General features: G+C 47.7%; 1 protein-coding gene across 1 annotated transcript in view; it reads left to right on the top strand.

The window, feature by feature from the left end:
- The window catches only part of CSMD2 (CUB and Sushi multiple domains 2), a 223,065-nt gene that overhangs the window by 109,464 nt on the left and 94,463 nt on the right, over window positions 1–19,138 (top strand). The window contains exons 12-14 of the mRNA XM_065744632.1: window positions 1,958–2,070; window positions 8,226–8,408; window positions 17,578–17,904. Coding sequence (XP_065600704.1) covers window positions 1,958–2,070; window positions 8,226–8,408; window positions 17,578–17,904 — 623 coding nt within the window. The remainder of the gene's footprint in view (window positions 1–1,957; window positions 2,071–8,225; window positions 8,409–17,577; window positions 17,905–19,138) is intronic.

A 19,138-nucleotide genomic window follows, 5' to 3' on the forward strand; every position in this document is an offset into this window, starting at 1 on the left:
CATCCACTGTAAAATGCATCTCAGAGAACATAACAGATTGTTAGGCTGAGCTTTCTGACTTGCAGTGAGGATTTATTCCCCAAAGTAACAAGCACCCAGATCAATCATCCAGCTTGTTAAATTGGAATTGGAAGGCATGCAAAAACTGTTAAAAAAAAAAAAAACCTTTCCTGAAGGTTTTTCTCTTGGTATGTTCCTTGTTCATGCCTGTCTACTGCTTAAATAACTTGAAGAAATGCTACTGTTGATTCTTCTCATCTTTTCCAGTCTACATCAAACTCTCTGGATGAAAAATACTGATTAAAAAAGGTTAATTCTTGATTTACCAGCACCCTAAGATCAACAAAATTCTGATGGAGGTCTGAGGAGTAATGGAGCAAAGCTGGGGCAGAGCTGGGAGAGCTGTGGGCGCGGGGGATGGATGCAGTTTCAGGGGGAAGCACACTCCAAATAGCACGGCCAGAGCTTCAGAGACCAGTTTCAGGTGTTATAGTAGCTCCTAGTGCTTATGTGAGTAGTAAGAAAATCTTTGGGATGAGGAGGAAACGCATTTGTGTGGCATCATTGGTCCCAGTTCTGACATTAGGTGCCTGTGTGGCTATAGGAAGGAAGCAGGCAGCCAGTTTAAGGGTGTCAAGCAGGTGGAATAAGTAGCACAACCCTTCAAGCAGATGTTTTGCTTCACTCTGAGCAAACTGTAACTGGCAGATCAGCCATACTGTCTCCAATTACCCAGGAAAGTGAGAATTGCCATAATTGTGCCTGGAGGTTGCAAGTTACATTTATTCACAGGATGCTATCAACACGCAGCTGCTGGGTTCGTTCCCTTGCAGCACTGGGCTGCAGTATTTCTGCTTTGAGAGCTTGGGGTTCTGTTCTATCAAGTCTTTCAGGTGCTGCTATCATACTTGAGAGCAATGCCAGGCAGAAGCTGTATCTATACATACGTGTGTGTTTAGATTTAAGCAAACACTACTTAAAAAAAAAACACCTATCCACTTGCAGTAGTTACGCTTACGGTGACTTACATAGTTATCACACATGATACCTTAGCAGAAATAGTATAATAGCATTACACACTGCCACTAGGACCGACAGCACTCGTGTTCCTGGAGTGATGATCCCTTCCCACGCAGTGGTACTCTGCTTTCCAAAGCAGAGGGAAGGGATGGGGCTGGGCTCAAAGTGGGCATCTGTGTGTGTGAGTGCCTGCACGGGTGCTCGTGTGGGTGGGGGATAACTCTCTAAAGCTGCGTTGAACCACAGCAAGGTGATTAATCCCAAAGGCCAAACCTGCCTCATCGATATGGATATACTGAGGACATTTTTCTTAATCTCTTCGCTCTCTGAGTGTATCGTCGTGGGGTGGGCACAGCCCTGATCCCACGCTGCTGGGATTAGTCGTGATTTTGTGGGGGCTCAGAGGGCACTGAGCAGATTTGAGGCTCATGCTTTGTCTCTCAGAGCTTTTCTGAGATCCTGATGGAAACTTCTCTGTGGGGAATAGATGTAGCAGAGAGTTATGTGCTAAAAGTAGATTCGGGAATAGCAGAAAAGTTAAGAGGAGTCCATCACTGCTGTGGTTTGTGGGAATTTTCTTTGCTTGTGTTTTGCTTCAGTGAGAAAGGAAATGATTACTATTGATGCTGGATAAATATATTGTAGTGATGGTACTAAATGGTAATTACTGCAGTGGTGGTGATAATAACTTGCAGGCCCTCAACTGTGCTGTGAGACACATGGCTGTCAGCAGAGTGCAGAAACATACTGAGAGCCTCATCAGCCTTGAAAACCTCTCGGGATTTGGGACACTGTTCTGTCCTGGGGTTGTTTTTACTGTGGTGGCATTGCTCTGGTTATGTCCTACTCCTACGGAGGAGTGAGCTGTATTTGGGTGGAAAAAACTAAGGTTTGGGACCCAGATAGACTGTTGACATGTTTTTATTTCTTTGGACAGCTTGACAGGCACCACAGTCCCCGACCTCATTGTCAGCACACACCACCAGATGTGGCTCCTCTTCCAGACAGACAGTGTCAGTAACCTGCTGGGATTCAAAGCAACGTATGAAGGTAACTCGTGTCTTTCAGCATATATCCATTTCAAAAAAGATCAGAGATGAGATGCGCTTAGTTGCTTGTGATAAAGGAGCTTCTCCCAGTACTTAAGCTCTTCGGTGTCTTCCTTAAAGTAGAAGCTTTGCTCCAATAGGAACAGCTTCTGTGATTTCATTTCCATGAGAGCAGACTGGGTGGTTAATGTTTCATTGCCCTCTCATCTGCTTTGTTGGAAAAGAGTTGGTGAGCTTCAGCTGAGTGATGATGTCTGCAACAGACTGTGTGAGAATATGAGATGGAGATATCAGCGGTTCCAGTAGATCAGCGGTCTGAACTGCTAATTGGAGTATTACAAATGACAGAAGAATTAATTCTGGGACTTCTTTTGAAACTCTTCAAATGAATCGGGATGGAAATACTGAACTCTGCCATAAACTTCTGCCATTAACTGTTATAGGTAACTGCAAAGTTAGAGAATGTGATGGAAATGTGCTCCTTAATTCTAACTGATGTAAGGGACCAGTGATTCTTGCTGAAGCTCTTCCTGCATCCCAGCTTAGAGATGCTGCCAGATTTTACAGAAATCCCTATATGTTGTGGTCTCACACTGTGAGCACAGTGGGCCATTAGCTTTCACTGCAAGCAGTGGTCTGAAGAACATGCTCCCCTCTTCTGCCTGGTGGCTTCACACCTGCAGGGGGAATCTTGTTGCCACGATGCAGCCTCCAGTGCAGGAGGAGGAAGTGCATCTTCTTTTTGGTTTTGTTGTTGCCTTGATTTTTTTTCCAAAGCATTTCCATTCTGTCCCAAACCTGCTGATACTGGGGGTGACTTACTCATCCAGCCCTGATGCCTAAAAGCAGGCATGCTAATCCTTGTGTAGAAATGAGGTGAAAGGTCTGCTTAGCTGATTGTGAAAGGTCTGAGTAGCAGCAGCTGATATCAGCAGGTATGTTTAAATAAAACTGCTTCTCTCAAGGGCCCTCAGTGCACATTAGTATTCATTCATATTTAAAAAGTCTCCCTTGAACTTACTGTGTTTCGGGGAAGTGTCATATTGTTCTGGGCCAGGAGCTGACCCTAGTAGCACTGCTGATTGATGCTAAAGCAACACCAGTTAGGAGCCTGAAGGGACTTGACCTATTAGAAAACCTGGTCAGACCAAGTGCCAGCATGTCCAGCAGGCTGAGCAGTGCCTGGGAGGGGGACTGGGTCACCATGCTCAAGTATTTACAGGGTTGCAAGACCAGGTCATTAGAGACATAGGTAAAAGACAATGGAAATTAAAGATAAAAAGGCAAATCCAGCCTGATGTCCTGGGAGCATCGTAATGGTGCTCTCAGTCTTAGTGACCATGATGGTACCAGCTTGAAAGCATGCTTTTACAGTCACTCTGGTGTCTGTTTCCTGCCACATTTGTTAGTGGCTGATTTTTGGGAGCCTGGCTGAGCATGCTGCTGCACCTCCACCTGCCAGCTGAGGAGGGCTGAAGGCACTGTCCAGCTTCACTTTCAGATCTGATTGCATTTGTGAATCACATCCAGAGGGCAATGTGGGCATATTCTGCCAGTCACTTCTTCTGTGAGCTGTGGGTCTGTAAAGATGTTGACTTTTCCCTGCTCTGATGTTGAGGTGTTATGAGTTAATCTATAGCAAGGGGTTAGGAGTTGAGGATGCTCACCACCTCTTCTTCAGATCCTTTCTCTTTTCCTGGGTGTTTTTGCAGTTCCTGTACAGCAGATTCATGACTTTGCAAAATGGATTTCTGCATGAACAAAGTGCCTGGCAGTGTCCTGAGGTTAAGCTGACCTCAAATCCACCAACTCCATAAAATCTTTTCCTTTTTGCAAATGCTTTGAGTTGCAGAGCAGGATCCATTTAAGTAAGAGGCAATTAGCACTTGCCAAATACATTATGAAATTATACCTAACTTACTAACAAGTTTCAGTACCAGTTTTATAGGCACACTTCTTCCTAACTGCGAGAGGAAAATTACAGCTAATGGAGCAATATAAAGTCAGGACCAAAATCTGCCTCCTAGAAGAGCAGAGTGCTGCTGCTTATAGAGTAAGTTTGAATAGCCATGCATCCTAACACGTGTAAGTTTTAGTGTACCTTTTAGGTATAATGCAATCATAAAGCCTGTGGTAGTGCTGAAATGGTTGCACCTAGGAGACTTACTGGTGCACGGATTTAAGGACTGGCTGGAAGGGACGTGCTCAGGAGGGTAATGTGCCATCAAATTTTTACTGTGGAGTTCCTGGGGTGGGGAGGAACCTGCCTGCAAATTTTGCTTCATTTGTGGGTAGAGAGCACAGGAAGAGTATACAAACTACATGACGTCTGGGCCCTGTTTTCTCCAAATCTGCACTGCAAGATTGGATTCTTTTGGAACACATGTTCAGCTGGTGCAAATCAGTGTGACAGCATTGATTTTCAATTAAGCTGTGTCAGTCTTTACCAGCTGAGGATCTGGCTCATTAATGTTCATGAAGATTACTTCTAAATCTCCTATGTCTCAACCGCAGCCATGCTTATCCTTTTAAACAGACATTCTCTCATAATAGTGAACAACATTTTTGGACTTCCAGTGCTTGTCGGAGGAAATCTGTGCTAAGCTCCACTTTGCTGCAGAAGTCTTTCCTTTCTCCTGACTATAGCAAGCTGATTGATGCTGCAATTTACTGCTCAACTTGTGAGAGAGCTTCTCCCTTTAATCCGAGACAACTTCAGGGAGTACCTTCCCCCTGGGGCAGGCTGGTGTGCACCACAGCCATAGCTACTGCTGTCTGAGAGCTCCCAGGGCAGCCCCTCTTGTGGCTTTCCTGAAGTCATTCCTCCTGGTAATGTGATCTGAACTCGTTGAGAAATGTAGGGTTCATTGGACAGGGTTCAGGTTCCCATACTGATAAGGGACTTTTGAAAATCTCAAGTGTTTTCCTATTGCAATTATTTTCCCCATTGGTGGACTTGAAGGTGTGTGTGTGTGGGGAGCAGTATTTGTTCCTGGGTGAGCTTGAGGTTATTACAAGCAATAATTACAGTGAAATCAGTAATCCAAAATTCTGTCCTAAGAAAAAAAGGAAAATGTGAAAAAGCAGAAAAAACAGATTTTAATGTAATCATACATTTAAATTTTTTCTCTGTGTTTTTAACGTAATTTACAGACCCTCAAAACCATGAATACAGTTTTGATTTCAGTTGGAGCTGGGCTGGTCCGGGTAGAGCTGACTAAGGCCTACGTTCTGAATCAGCAGCGTGCTGCAGGCAATGATTAAACAATATTTATTGTTGTTGGGATGCTGACAAAGTATTTGGCTCTGGGGAGCTCTGCTTTGCAGCTCAGTTGGAGCTGCTGAGAGGCTCAGGAGCTGCAGTCTGAAGGTTTCCTCTCCTGACCTTTCTGGTTTTAATCAAATTGGTGCTGCCCGAGGCGTTGGGTCGGTGAGCTTGCTGGGTTGCCATGTTTGTTTGTACTTATGCATTAGATGTAAATACAGAACTCAGTGTAGATGCCAGCAGACAGGCTGCTTAGAAAGGCGTACGTCCTTCCCTCTGTCCTCACCCACAAGGTTGCACCTTGCTGCAGGTGTGGTACACCAACGTGTGTCTGTTCTGAGTGTTTCCATTCAATATATTGACTCCTGCCATAAAACACTGCTGGGCCAACCAAGGTGAGGGCTCTGAGCTGACAGTGTGTTGGTGTGGGCTGCTGCCCAGGTCACGTTGCTTGGACTTGATTTTCATCATGGATCTGACATTGCACTGCAGGGCTGTAACCAACCTGGAGGGTCCATCTCTACTTTTGCCCTTCAGCAGTGTCTTGGGTGGGAGGGACGTGGCAGAAATGTGGAGAGAACAAAGGAGCTTTCCTTCTCACTTTGTCCTCTCCTTCTCATCTCGTTTCCTCATTAGAACCATTTTTCCTCGTGGCTGGAATCAACTCAAAGAGCTAGACATGAGAAACTCCCTGCTCCTGGCTCATTAAAGATAGCTTCCTAACACTATTAGCTTTCATTATTTTAAGCAAAGTTAATATAGGTGCAAAACTGTGTGTATAAGACTAAGTATACTCTTAAGGGCTTTTCAGACCAGAGCTAATATTTGTGTGATTTCCTCAGGTATGTCCTCTAAGTGCTCACAAATCGCACATTTTATGGCTGTACTTTTGCTGGTGCAGCTCTTGCTGCATCTCTGAGATGCTCCATTTCCCACAGAGCTGAGTCAGGAAGGAGCAGAGATGCTGTGCCACCCTGGGAAAGCAGTGGGCAAGGTGCACGGGCGAGTCACTCATTTTTGGGGGATTTCAGCTCTGCCAAATATCTCATGAATGTTATGAGTTTTGAAAAGCAGCATAGGAACCAGGGAACTTGCTCAGGGCAGAGACGCTGTTCCCAGAGCTGTGTGATGTGGCGAACAGGGCTGGCTCTGTTGGTGTGCTGCTGACAGTGAGATCGTGCACGTGGCGGAAAATGGGAGCTCTGATTCTTCATCTCTCTGCCATTCTTACGCTCTCTGTAGATGTTCAGATGGGGGAGCCCGTTCAAACAGCACCTCGAGAGCACCTCTGTTACCTTTATTCTTTCTCAGAGGGTCAGAATGGAGTTATTTTCTTTCTCTGCTTGGCTGCAAAGAAAACAACTCCATTTTTTCTGAGTGCCTGGTAGCCAGAGCACATCCTGATGTTACAAAGCACATCCTGAATGTGCTGCACACTTGTAGCTCCACTTGTTGCCCTCTGCGGCACCTGGAGCTGCATAGCACAGCACATCTGTGTGCAGCCCCTCTCTGCAGTCTCTGTACAGGGAATGAGTTCGGGTCTGAGATGGCCCCTCACCCTCAGGAATGGGGTGGCAGAGCTCTGTTGGCTTTTTGGGACGGGGTCCCCTGCAGAGAGGTGCTCAGCAATGGTGGACCCCCAGCAGCACGGGGGGGGGAAGCTGCCTGCAGATGCCCAATGCTGCTGCTGCCTTTCAGCACTGTGAGAAGGAACAACACAATCAAAATTCATTCCTAAGGGCTGTTGAATTCTGGCAGAAAAAGTTATCAGCTTCCTGCGTCTGTATCAGGTCACAGTGATGCACGTTTAAAATGTGCATTCAGCTCCTTAATCTTGTTGCTTTCTCGACTTTTGAAGCTCGGTTTTCTTCCCACGATTTACACTTTTTCCCACTTCTTTTTCCTCGTAGAGTAGCGTACAGTTCAGTCCTACTTTACCTTCTCAACTGCTGTATCTTTTGTCCCTCATGCACAAACCTCCAGCATTCAGATCGTCAGAGCCCACAGGAAGAGGCACAAATCCCAGCAAACTGTTCTCAGCGACAGGCGAAGAAAGAAACCTACTTCCCACCAACTTTTCTATTAATATTAATTTATGTTAAATTATTTTGGGGATGCTTCATTACCTGGCAGTGACTGCTAGTTCAGGATGCATCCAGCAGTAGCAGAAGCTGGGTGCCTCGTCGTGACTTCTATTCATAATACACCTGTATCTAAGTTGCCTCAAGTCAGCATAGTAATGAGGTCGTTGTTGTTATTCAAACCAAATTGGAATATTAGATGGAGTCATGCAAATCTCGGATTATGCGATTTTCTTCTGTAAAGAAAATGTCATAAAAGAAGTTTCCAATTTGGTGTAAGAAATTGAAAACGGGGAGAGAAGACAGCGAGGCTGATCATAGATGATGGGGATAAAAACTAGGGGAGGCTGCAAGGAGAGATGAATGTGAAGCAGATGAATAATGCTGAGCAGTGAGGGAATGAGGTGCTGTCGGTGTTGGTGATACGGAGCAGGGGACCCTTTTGAAATGAAATTGTGTGGAGCAGCAGATAACAGCGAGCTGTGCCCGTGACTTCATGTAAGTCAGACTACACGCATAGTGAGGGATGAGCAGTGTGTGTGTGGGAAGGCATCAGCTGTCGGCCTCGGGACCACAGTGGGGGGTGGGGGGATGGGGGTGAGCAAACAGCAGTCCTGCAGTGCTCCCTGCCCTCGTGAAGGGTGCAGGGTCTGCCCATCTGGTTTAACCCAAGGCACAGTCAGGTCTCCTTGGCTATGGCTGTGTTCGTGAGGGGCCTCGTGATGGCCGTGCCAAGCACCGTGGGTGGACACACTGCCCTGCTCAGGATCACAGCTGTCCCCTCACTGCTTCTGTTGTCCTTTCTTTCAGAGATCGACCAGGGGAGCTGCGGGGATCCCGGCATTCCGGCCTACGGCAGAAGAGAAGGGTCCACCTTTCGCCACGGGGACAGTTTGAAGTTTGAGTGCCAGCCCGCCTTTGAGCTGAAGGGCCAGAAAACAATTACCTGCCAAAAGAGTAGCCAGTGGTCTGCTCAGAAACCTGTCTGTGTTTGTAAGTCAGTGAGGAGACGGCTCTGAAATGCTTTCACTGTGTGCTGAGGTGGTGACGTCTGGGACAGCGGAGCTGCGGGCAGTGCGTGCTCAGTGCTCCCAGCAGAGCAGGGGGAGCAGGCACAGCTCAGCCCCGTGTGCCCGCTGCCCTCCCAGCACTTGCAGATTCGTTCTGGAGGAGAGGAGCACTTCTTGTAGCCGAGACGGAGCGACAGCGACGAAATTTAAAATCTCTTGAATTAAGTTCTATTTTTGGCTGTTTAATTTTCTTTCATTATCTGACAGTGTTCAGGCTCCCTGCTGCTGGACCTCCATTTTTAATTTGGTGCATGAGTTCTCAGCAGAAGTAGGATATTCTGCTCTCAGCAGTGACTGAGGGTAAAATTTCCAGATATAAATGGGTGTTGTGTGCACGGTCCCCTTTGGGTTTTAATGGTCTCGCACCCTTTGATGATACAGTGGGCAGTCTGCATTAGTGACTGAACCTTCATTCAGAAACTGTTTTATTTGAGCATTACCAAAACTCACAAAAATATCCCTATTTTCTGTGACTGGTGACAAGCAAACTCTTCTTTTTGTCTCATCTGTACTTAGTTGGCTCTGCTAAATTGTGTTTCTTTGGACAAATGCTGTGCTCTCGTGGAGTGAGACTGAGTCTAACAAAAAATAAGGAACAAAAACTCACTTGAGCAAAAGACAAAAGGACAGAAGTGTGGGGAGAGAGAGCAGAAAGGTGAACTTTTAGGAGTGTGTTCACTACACATAGAAATGCATTGGCGTTAAACAGTGCGGTATGAATCATTGGTAGTGTGGCAGAAGGTGATCTGTGCCAATGGGGTCATGGGGGATCAAACCCTGTGTGTGCAGAGCTGGATCTGGGTTCCTGGGGAGCTGTGGGGGCTCAGCATCCCTCCCTGCACTGAGAGTTTGTGGGGGAACGTGGGTGACAGCTTTCAAGTGAGCGCCTTTCTTTGCAAACTGCATTTCGACCTCTGAGCGTGTGTGTGTGTCTGTTTGGGGACGGGATGCAATGACTGCTGGAGCTTTTTGCTTTTCCAGACGCCGTGACTTTCTCCCTACTTGGTATTCTCAATAAGCAGAGCAGCTAGAGATGCTGATGAAGAAAACGGAGTTTCCCAGGGTGTCTTTGAAGTGGGGGGTGTCAGGCCATTGCTGTGCTTAGCTTCAGAAGATGTTACTGCTTTCCCAGATGAATTCCTAAGAACAGCTGGTGGTTTGGCTGAGGTTCTTGCTGGCAGTTTGTGGTGAGACTGAACCTGTTGTTCGTACCGGGGGTGAGGTGGTGTTCTCACAGTAGCAGTAGAACAGACAGCGTCGTACTGGTGTTCATGAATCAGAAGAGGTGGCGTGACGAAATGCATATCCTGGCATGAAATCCGTAGTGGAATTAGCGACAACTCTCTGTAATGTTAGGAGACCATTAGGTGTACTGGGCACCTGGCAGGGAAATAAGGTAACCTGATTTATGTGCTGCTGGTTGGAATATGCAAACAGTTCAGTGCTTCTGATACCGCCTGCGAACACATGACAAATGCTGAAGATTAAACAGTGTGCCATGGAGCATCCTGCTGTCCCGAGCAAGTGATCCACAAGCAGGCAGAATTTATTGTGGAGAGCTCCTTTCCTGGGGCTTTGATGACAGAGCAACACAAACCATTTAAGTAATGCGTGGACTTACTGTGACGAATTCTGAATTTGTGACTCAGTGATGGCAGCACCTCCATCTTCGTCCTCCTTGTTGTCGTTGCATCCTTAAACTGTTCAGGGTGAGCACGTAGGTCACTGGAAGAACCTTGCAAGACTCCCTGATACGTGTCCTTTCCAAACCTTTACTAAGCAAGGTATCCCTGGTCCTGCCGTGTGGGTTTTGATTGATGATCTGAGATACTCCAAATGTCTGCATTGGGGCCTGAGAACTTCTGGCACCACAGCTGCAGCACGTCACCCATCCATAGGTGCACTGGGACTGGGGTCTGCTTCCTGCAGCACAGCTGTCTGCATCAGTGCTGTGTGTGTACTGAACACCACTCTTTCTCTTTCTCCCTTTTCTGCCACATGTTGTAGTGCTCGAGCCAGGTTTGTAGTTACCCCATTGCCAAAATCCCAGAACTGTGCTATCTGTTGGGGGCTGAGGTGGTCCTCCCAACCCAGGTAACCCAACTCATTGCTTTCTTACTGAGCCACGTTTGGTTTTCTTGAAGTGGTGAGGGACAGCAGAACGGGCGTAGGAGGTATCGTGTGAGGAGATTAGAAAGTGTTCAAATGGGGAACCAGCCCATAATTACAGCTACTGGGGGAGCTGAGTTGTTCAGATGTTGCAGTGAGGTTGGTGATGGAAGTCTGGACAGATGTGGTCAGGAGAAGGGCATTTTGGTAGCAGCATAGCTTCCAAATAGCAGCTGGAATTGCTGTCTGAATCCTCGTATATAGCAGGGAAAAACTCATTTTCTGAACGTTATGTGAAATATTGCGATTGAAAGCACTGCTGCAAAACATTTTATGTGACCAAAATCTGTTTCCTTGCTAAGGAGAGGAAGCACTGACATCTCCGTTGCTCTCTGTCTTTCTGCAGCAGATCAGGCAGACGAAGGAGGAGGTTCTCAGCTGTCCCTCCCCGGACCCATCGATTGTTTTAACGTTATATAAAGCACAGGGAAAGGAAACAGTGCACACTGTGGTGGTGGTGTGTTGAGCAAACCTGGGGTGAAGGTTTCTGTGATGAACTGAGGGGTGCGTGGTCGGTGTTGTTGGAGTGGGGCTCTGTGGAGGTGGGGGATCAGTGTGGGCACACACACGTGTGTGTGTATAAGTTGAAGTGGGCTTTCCAAACATCTGATGTTCTTCAGATAGCAATATAAAATCTGTCTCCTTGGCGGTGATTACTTTCTGTTGATCCTCTGTCCGCGTGATACCTGCAGCATAAGCTTGGCTCCTCTTTGCACAGAGCACAGGTTGCAGTTTCCAGCACAGGAGCAAACCTTTGGTGTGTGCTGTCTGCCCCAGCGTTCAGGTTTTGCTGCTGGAAATGCAAAGTGCCATCGATGTTTTCCCAGCAGTGCACTGAACAGAGCCATGTAATTCTGTATCACTTGACAAGGTTTTCATTTGGCTCTAAATTAAACTGTCAATTGGTCGTTATTTTCTTTCTTCCTTTTTCTCTTGTATTCTTTTCCTGCCCACTCTTCACAGTAACCTACGGTGCCATCTCTGTATGAAGGGTAATTTGGAGAGCAGCGTGTCTAAGGTTAGCAGCGCTAAAAGCATAGTTTGCCTCTTAAAAATAATAGATTTTAACACTGAGAGTAGTTAACCCTTGGAGCAGCGCAGGGATGGCTTCTCCATCCCTAAGCACTGAGCTGAGACAGGATAATCCTTTCTGGGTGCCCATAGGAAGGAGCAATTGCTTTGTAGTCTGTATCAAAGAGGTGGACAGTTCTTTCATCACCCAACTATTCTTTGATTTGAAATTGTAGAAAATTTTTGTTAAAGGCATTGAGGCTTTGTCATTCCAGAGGGAGGTTTTAGGGACTTCCAAATAGTAGTGCAGGTTCCCATTCTTGCAGTGAAAACCAATGCACTGTGTACTCTTCATATTTCAGTTTGGTTCTTAATTCCTCCTTTTGCAGTGCTGCTTACAGCAGCGTACGTTGCCTCACAATGTGCTTCACCCTCCTGCTGTAAGCAGGTTTGATTTCTCTAGCTAACACTGGGCTTGTCTGTCTGCTGGGAGATGCAGTTGCTTGGAGTGGATTTTGGAAGAAGTGCTGGGATCATTTTTATTTCCAAGCTGTTTTGCCATGTATTTGTTTGTTTGTTTTTATTTTTCTAATTGATGCTTTTATGAAGCTTTTATGGTACAGTGATCCTGAAACGATGGCAGGGGGATGCTCCGGTTGCCTCTGCCAGGCAGGTTGGGAGAGGAGCTGGTGGGTGACCTCAGCATACTGTGATGTGTTTGCTCCCATTTCAGCAAAGCAGTGCCCACTCTCTGGGTTTGTGCAGCTCAGAACCATCCAGGGAAGGCTCCTGCTGTGATGGCTCATGGCTTTGTGCATCTTTCAGGACCCGTTAAACACCTTCTGCTCTTTGTAGACCTGAGCTGGGTTCACAGAAGTGAATCTACTGAGATGCTTTATATCTAAAGCCATTCCCCTGAGCCACCAGACCCGTTCTTTCTCCAGCAGTAGGTGAAGCAAATTAAATGAAAGTAGGATTACCGTGCTCTCTGTATACATGAGGGATTTGTAGCTTTTGTTAAGAACCTTGTTTCACGTTTGCAGCCATGTAAGACCATTCTGTTCTTAAAATTAAGCAGGTCACATTCTCTCAACGTCCTTTTTCTGCATTGGAGGCCCAGTTTATCAGAGTACTGATTCTCCCCAAAGTGGACATACACGTTTGGGTGCTGTGCTGGACTGAAGTGCACTTAAGCACCGTAGTTACAGTGAATGGCATTGGCAGTGTCTCCCACTCTCTCCAGCCATGTTTTTGGTGTAGCCTATATGGGAATTCTCTTTTTCTCCACTCAGTGACCTTATGAGGCTCCATTCAGGGGCTCCTGCTTCTGCTCTTCCTGGAGAGTTGTATCAGAGCAGCTCTGTGTTTTCTGGCAGGACAGCAGTCACTTTGGTTGTTCTGTTTCCACTGGAAAGCCAAGCTCCACCTGGGTCAAACCAGAGCCTGCCTTCTTCCTTGGTCACTGGAAGCACTAGCATCCTTCAGTCCCTGCCGCTCTGTGCCTTCTCTTGGTGTCTGGTAGGGACCTGGGGAGCCTTCTTTCCCCAAACACCATTGCTGCCATCCTGTTTCAGCAGGGATGCTGCAGCACTGTGGCCAGAAGCTCTGAGATGAGGCTGCTGTGTTCCTGTGCTTTCAGCCTGGAAGTTGGGCTGCTGGGCAGCTGGTGCTCCAGCAGCACAGTAGGTTCTCCAGCTGCAGCAGGATGCTTGCAGTGCAGCAGCCCACGCGAGGCAGGCCCAGCCCCGGCTGCTCTCTGCTCTCATCAGGAGGATGCACTTCGTTGGGCTGTCTCCGTGCTTGTTGTTTTCCTGATGGAGCCAGTGGGGCTGTTACCCTGATAGGGTTTCATGCTGGTGCAAATGAGCTGTCCCATGCCAAGGCATCTGTCCGTGTTCCTGACTGCAGTTCTCAGCGTGACGTATTGTCTTTCTCCACGTGAGTCTGAGTCTGAAGTTACACTTACTGATTTTTATCAGCATGGAGGTCATCTTTATCTCCTCCTTTGTCTATGCCCAGAAAACAGGAGTGGGGCGTGGGTTACGGTGCTGCCTTTAATTCAGTTGGTGGAGAACTTTCCTCGTGTGCCTTATTTGACGTTAATATTTTAAGCGTGGGGTCAATGTTTGAGAAAGCTGCAGCAGGACATTTCCAGTTTGCAGATGGAGTCAGTGTACGAATCTGTAGGGCCCATGGGGTTGCTTCCCCCACAGCAGAAAGGGAAAGGTGTGCAACAGGACCACTGCCAGCACTGCTGCTGCTCGGCTGCTTCGGGGGCTTGGCCAAAAAGTGACAATTAAACCCCAGCACGGTGCAGATCTGAACCACAGTGAGGGGGAGATTCCCTCGAAAACATTCAGGGGCACCAGAGAAGGATCTCACCTTCGTGCAGAAGCCTTGGAGCTCCTCCTGAGCAGCACATGGCTGCAGACCAAGGCAGGCAAGCAGCCCAACGCTGCTCAGCACCTCCCAGTAAGCTGAAGAGCTTTCATTGTTCCCAGTAACCCAGCCTCTGTTCCCATGTCGAGTGGGTAGAAACACTGCCTGCATTGTAAATCCCTGCCACGTTCACTGAGACTTCTACATGATCTATTTTAAATGCACCGACGATATTTTTCACGAGTTCTGGTGCCCAGGGCCTGCCCATTTCTTTGCTTTTCAGCATTCCTGCTCTCGTGCCCCTGGCCAGCCACGCGCTGACGGTGACAGCTCCTCCATCAGAGTGAGCTGGGGAGCTTGTTGCTCTGCAATACAGAAATGCTCTGGTTAATATTTGCTCCAGACTCTATTCCTTTGCCTCCCACTGGCCCTGCTGGTGCCTCAGGGTTGAAGAAGGAAAGTGCATTGTGATGCAGATGTGTTTACCGAAGGATTAGCTACAGAAAAAGGAAAATGCAGAAAGTAAAGCACTTTGCTTCACAGCTGGAGCCAGTGCCCTGAGCTTCCAGCCCTGTTAGCTATTGGGGACGTGTGCTTCCTGACGTGAGCCATCAGTTATTAACCAGGCTCCTGCTGAGGTCCTGTTTTTCCAGTCCATCATCAAGTTATGCCTCAAGGAGGGAGCTGCTTAAACAAGGAACACAAAGCAGAAAGTGTGTTCCTGTCTTCGGGCTCTGTCCCGAGTGGTCAGAGACTGTGGGAATGATATCCAAAAGCTGAGAGAGAAGTTGGGATTTTGGTACTGTTTCCATGGAGACTGAACTCGTTACAGCCATCCCCTGCTTTGTTTTCAGCTCCTGAACCTGGAGCCTTTCCCCCTTCCATCCTCCGCAGGTGTGTGCTCTCCCCAGCATCAGCCCTGGCTTCTCATGGCAGGATGGCCATCAGCTTCTGAAGGCAGAGAGAAGCAAGTTGTGCTTGGAGTGACCACAGTGCAGAAATGGCTCCAGGCTGAAAGCACAGAAACAAGGAGCTGTGCTGGAGAGTAATTGCCAGATAGGCTCAGTGTTGTGCTCAGCATTGCTCGTGGGGCAGAGCCCTCTGGGCACAGCCCTGCATCCCTTGGCTTTGCACAATAGGAAGCAGTGAGCTGCTCCTTCACTTTCTTACAGCTCTGAAGGAAGGCAGAACATTGATAGTTTGCAGTGATATGAATAAACATCTTGCACTCATCCATTAATGATGGTGGTCTCATTGGCTTTCTTAGGCAGTCCGCTGTGTGAGTTCTGCTGTGATTTATTCTGCTGTATTTAATAAAAGCATTTTTCTAATTGCTTTTGCCTTACTTCCTCAGTAATAATAATTGATAAAGGTCAGTATAAATTTGAACCTACGCTGTGCACATAATGAAATGTGCTCTCATAACATTTAAGAATAACCATAATAAATATTAATTTAAATCTCTTAGCTCGAGGCCTCGGAGTCGCAGGTATTCCTCACTCGGCGCTGCTGATGGATGTGCTGCGGGCAGCACGCTGACCTCTGTCTGTCTGTCAGGGTCCCACTGCTCGCTCCTCGGGGGCACGTTGCTCCTGACTGTCACAGATGCTCAGAGCAGCATGAGACAGGTAATGCTCAGCTGTCTTCTGCCCTTCCTGGCCGCTGTCACCTTTGTTCCGATGGCACTTCTCAGTGTCCTTGGTGTACTGTTAGGAAGCTGCTGCGTCTGTCCGGGTGGCAAAGCACTTGGGGTAAAGCAGGGAGGCTGAAGTGGGCTCACACCCCCACCCCCACCCCCAGATCATCCTAAAGAAAAACCTCTTCCTGAAATAAATCCATGGCGCCTTCGTGTTGCAGAGAGCGTGGCTTTGGTAGTGAACCTCGTGCGTTGGCTGTCCCTGGGGCAAGCTGCCAGTGGGACTGGTGGTCCTCTGGGACCTGGGGTCCCCTGGGAGCTGGGCCATGGGGTCCTGCCTCACCCCGGGCTGCAGCTCGGCTCTCTGCCGCACTCGGTGTATTATTGTACAGAGCATCCGAAGTGTGACATGCTTCCCTGCTGTGCAGGCATGGGGGGAAGGGAGGGTTGGGGCTGTTATTTTTTTAATCAGTCATTTGCTGTTATCTGACGAAGGTTAATTTGCTATTCTTCTCTCTCTCTGCTCTCTTTTGTGGGCAAGTTCTTTGTTGTGATTTCCCGAGGTGAGGCGCCGGCGCTGAGCCATAACCGCTGCCGGCTCTGTAACGCTGGGGGTCCCATGGATGCTGACCCACCACTTTGGACTTAAAAACTTGCAGGAGAAACCTCACACCTGCGAGGAGCTCCTACTGCTGAGATCTTTGTGTGTGTGACTGCGTTGATTTGCAATAAGTGCTCGGCGGCAGATTATACCGAGCTTCCGCTGACAGAGTTTTTTGACAGCATCCCTTGATATTTCAGCAAAGAGCCAAAATCCTGAGGATATTTTGCAGTTTGTGTTCTCTTTAATCTGTTCCCTTTGTTGCTGAGAGCAGGAAATGGATTGTGTAGCTTTTAGCCTTGATAACGTCATGGTAACGTCCATCCTATTTGATCTGAAACCATTAAGCGTTGAGGGAAGACGGAGGGAAAATAATAGAGGCAGGGTGAGCACTGAACCAAGGAATTGTATAAATGCCAAACTGAAACCAATCTTATCCTCCGTGCAATGTCCTTTTGCCAGGAATTAGTGAGATCTGTGTTCCAAGTAATGGGTTTTACCCCAAGGGTGTGCAGTGAGGAAGAAGATGAGTAAAGCACGCATACGTAAGGTACTGGGGACACTGGCTAGGGACCCTTAAAATGCAGCCCTGGTTTTTCAAATTAATGGACCTTGTCATGCTGAAATACAGTATATATTGAAAACTCTTGGGACATGAAGTTGTTGTTTTTCATACGCACTCTTCCCCTCAGCTTCAGTTTAAGAGTGCTTTTCATTATGCCCACGGGAATGGTGGCCTGGTTGGATACCTCGTTTTGGTGGCCCAGCAGAAGTCAGTGATTGGTTTGCAATGGGAAGGAGCTGCAGAGCACTGCACGCCTTGGGCTGCCCGAGCTGTGCTCACAGCAGAAGCCATTGCTGCCTCTGAAGCCAATGTTCTTATTTGGCACTGGCTGTGCTTCCACATTTGGTTTCCAGGAGGATTTTTCTCTGGGGTGTGCAGGAGAATTCACCTGCAAGATACCAAATCCCTGCGTTTCTGAGTGGCACTTCCTTCGTGGAGTCAAATCAACCCCTCCACTGTGTGTGGCACAGCGTCCGTGCAGACGCCCAGGCAGTCAAAACCAGGGCCTGGGGGCCACGCTGAAGTCACTTCTTCCCCTGTGCAAATAAATCACTGACAAGCAGCAGTGAATGGAGCACTGAGCCCTTCCTTTGTGAAACCACTCCTCGGGAGCTGTGATGTTGGGAGTTTGCAGGACTCACAGAGCTCAGGGGACACGAGGGAGTGGGGGAACATGACAGCAGAGCGTGGGAGCATTGTGCTGCCTGAGTGATGGTGATTTCTCATTGCAGTTTCCTGCTTTTTCAACTTCACCACCCCATCTGGGATCGTGCTGTCACCGAATTACCCTGAAGAATACGGAAGCAGCTTGCACTGCGTTTGGTTGATTATTGCAAAACCTGAGAGCAGAATTCATTTGGCTTTCAATGATTTTGACGTGGAGCCTCAGTTTGATTTCCTAGCTGTGAAGGATGGTGGCACTGCGGAGTCGCCGGTGCTGGGCACCTTCTCAGGGAGCCAGATCCCCTCCTCGCTGACCAGCAGCGGCCACGTCGCCAGGCTGGAGTTCCAGACTGACCACTCCATGGAGAAGAGAGGCTTCAACATCACCTTCACCAGTAAGAGCTCCTTCCTTTGCTTTTCACTTCCAGCTCCAAATTCTTGTTGGGTACCTATTGGCAAGAGCCTGACCACACCAAAAGCACTGTTAATCCAGAGCAAGGCTGAAAATTGGGGATCACATCTGGTTTGCAGTTGGGTAGTAGAGGATTGGTTTCAAGCTTAGAGCTGGTTGCACAAGTTTTTCCTTTCTGGCTGTGTTGTCCAGCAGTGAATCAGGGTTATTTGTCCATGGAGCATCCCATCAGCCCCCAGCTTGCCTTGTGCCAGGGCCTTCCTTCCTCCCCTCTGTCTGCACACTGCTCACTGGGTGGACAGCAGAGCATCCATCAGCACTGTCATCATTTGCTGACTCCCATACCTACACTGAAGGAAACGTGTTGCCATGTGCTATATTCTAAAGCACTGAAACTTCCCCAGGGACGTTTGGCTTCACTTAAGTCCAGTCTTCAAATCTCAGATGAATGCTATGGTAATTTTATCCTCGTATTGTCCTATGATTTTCTAAAGAGCATTGTTAAACCTATTCAGCAGAACTGATAAATGACTTGGCTATAATAGCCTTTAGTGGCACTGCTAAATTAATAGCCTTTCCAGTTATGATTGCAAATCCTCTGTTAAAAAAAATAATAATAATTTGGAGGTCTTAAGAAATCCTTGGCCACTCAGCACATCAGGCAGTTCAGATCTCTGCGTACCCATGTTGGGAGCCGTGGGATGAAGATGTTTTTAAGACGGTTTGTTGTTGGTTTTGTTTTTCATTGTTGAGAATGACACAGCTCCACTTGGGTTTATGTGTTCTGACTGCTTGAGATGCCAAAAGGGAACTCCTGAGCCTTCCTGAGACGCCTTGCTCTTCTTCCCTTCCACGTAGATAGGAGACAGGAGACAACATATTGCTGCAAGTTCCAGGAGCACAAGGCAGAGATTCAGCCCGTGTTTTCCCCTTCAGCAGTGTATAGTGACACGTTATTGTAAGAGAGAGGATGCTTCGTAGGGAATCCAGAGCTGATCTGTGTTTGGCCAAGTGCATTAAAGAAACGGATAGCATGCGGGCGTAATGAATCCGGAGGCTTTAATCTTTTATGTATTGCTCATCTCAGAAGACCACCTCTGAGCCTGTGAAGATATTCATAATTATGCACTTAATGGGAAGTTAAGGCTGTGGGCTTGTCCTCTGGCTGGTCGGTTGGCCTGGCTTTAGCTGCAGGAAAAGGGCACTCCTTTAAGCAG

Source organism: Cyrtonyx montezumae, unplaced genomic scaffold, assembly GCF_038088225.1.
Source record: "Cyrtonyx montezumae isolate F1298 unplaced genomic scaffold, pur_monq_1.0 scaffold_31, whole genome shotgun sequence".
Lineage (NCBI taxonomy): Eukaryota > Metazoa > Chordata > Aves > Galliformes > Odontophoridae > Cyrtonyx > Cyrtonyx montezumae.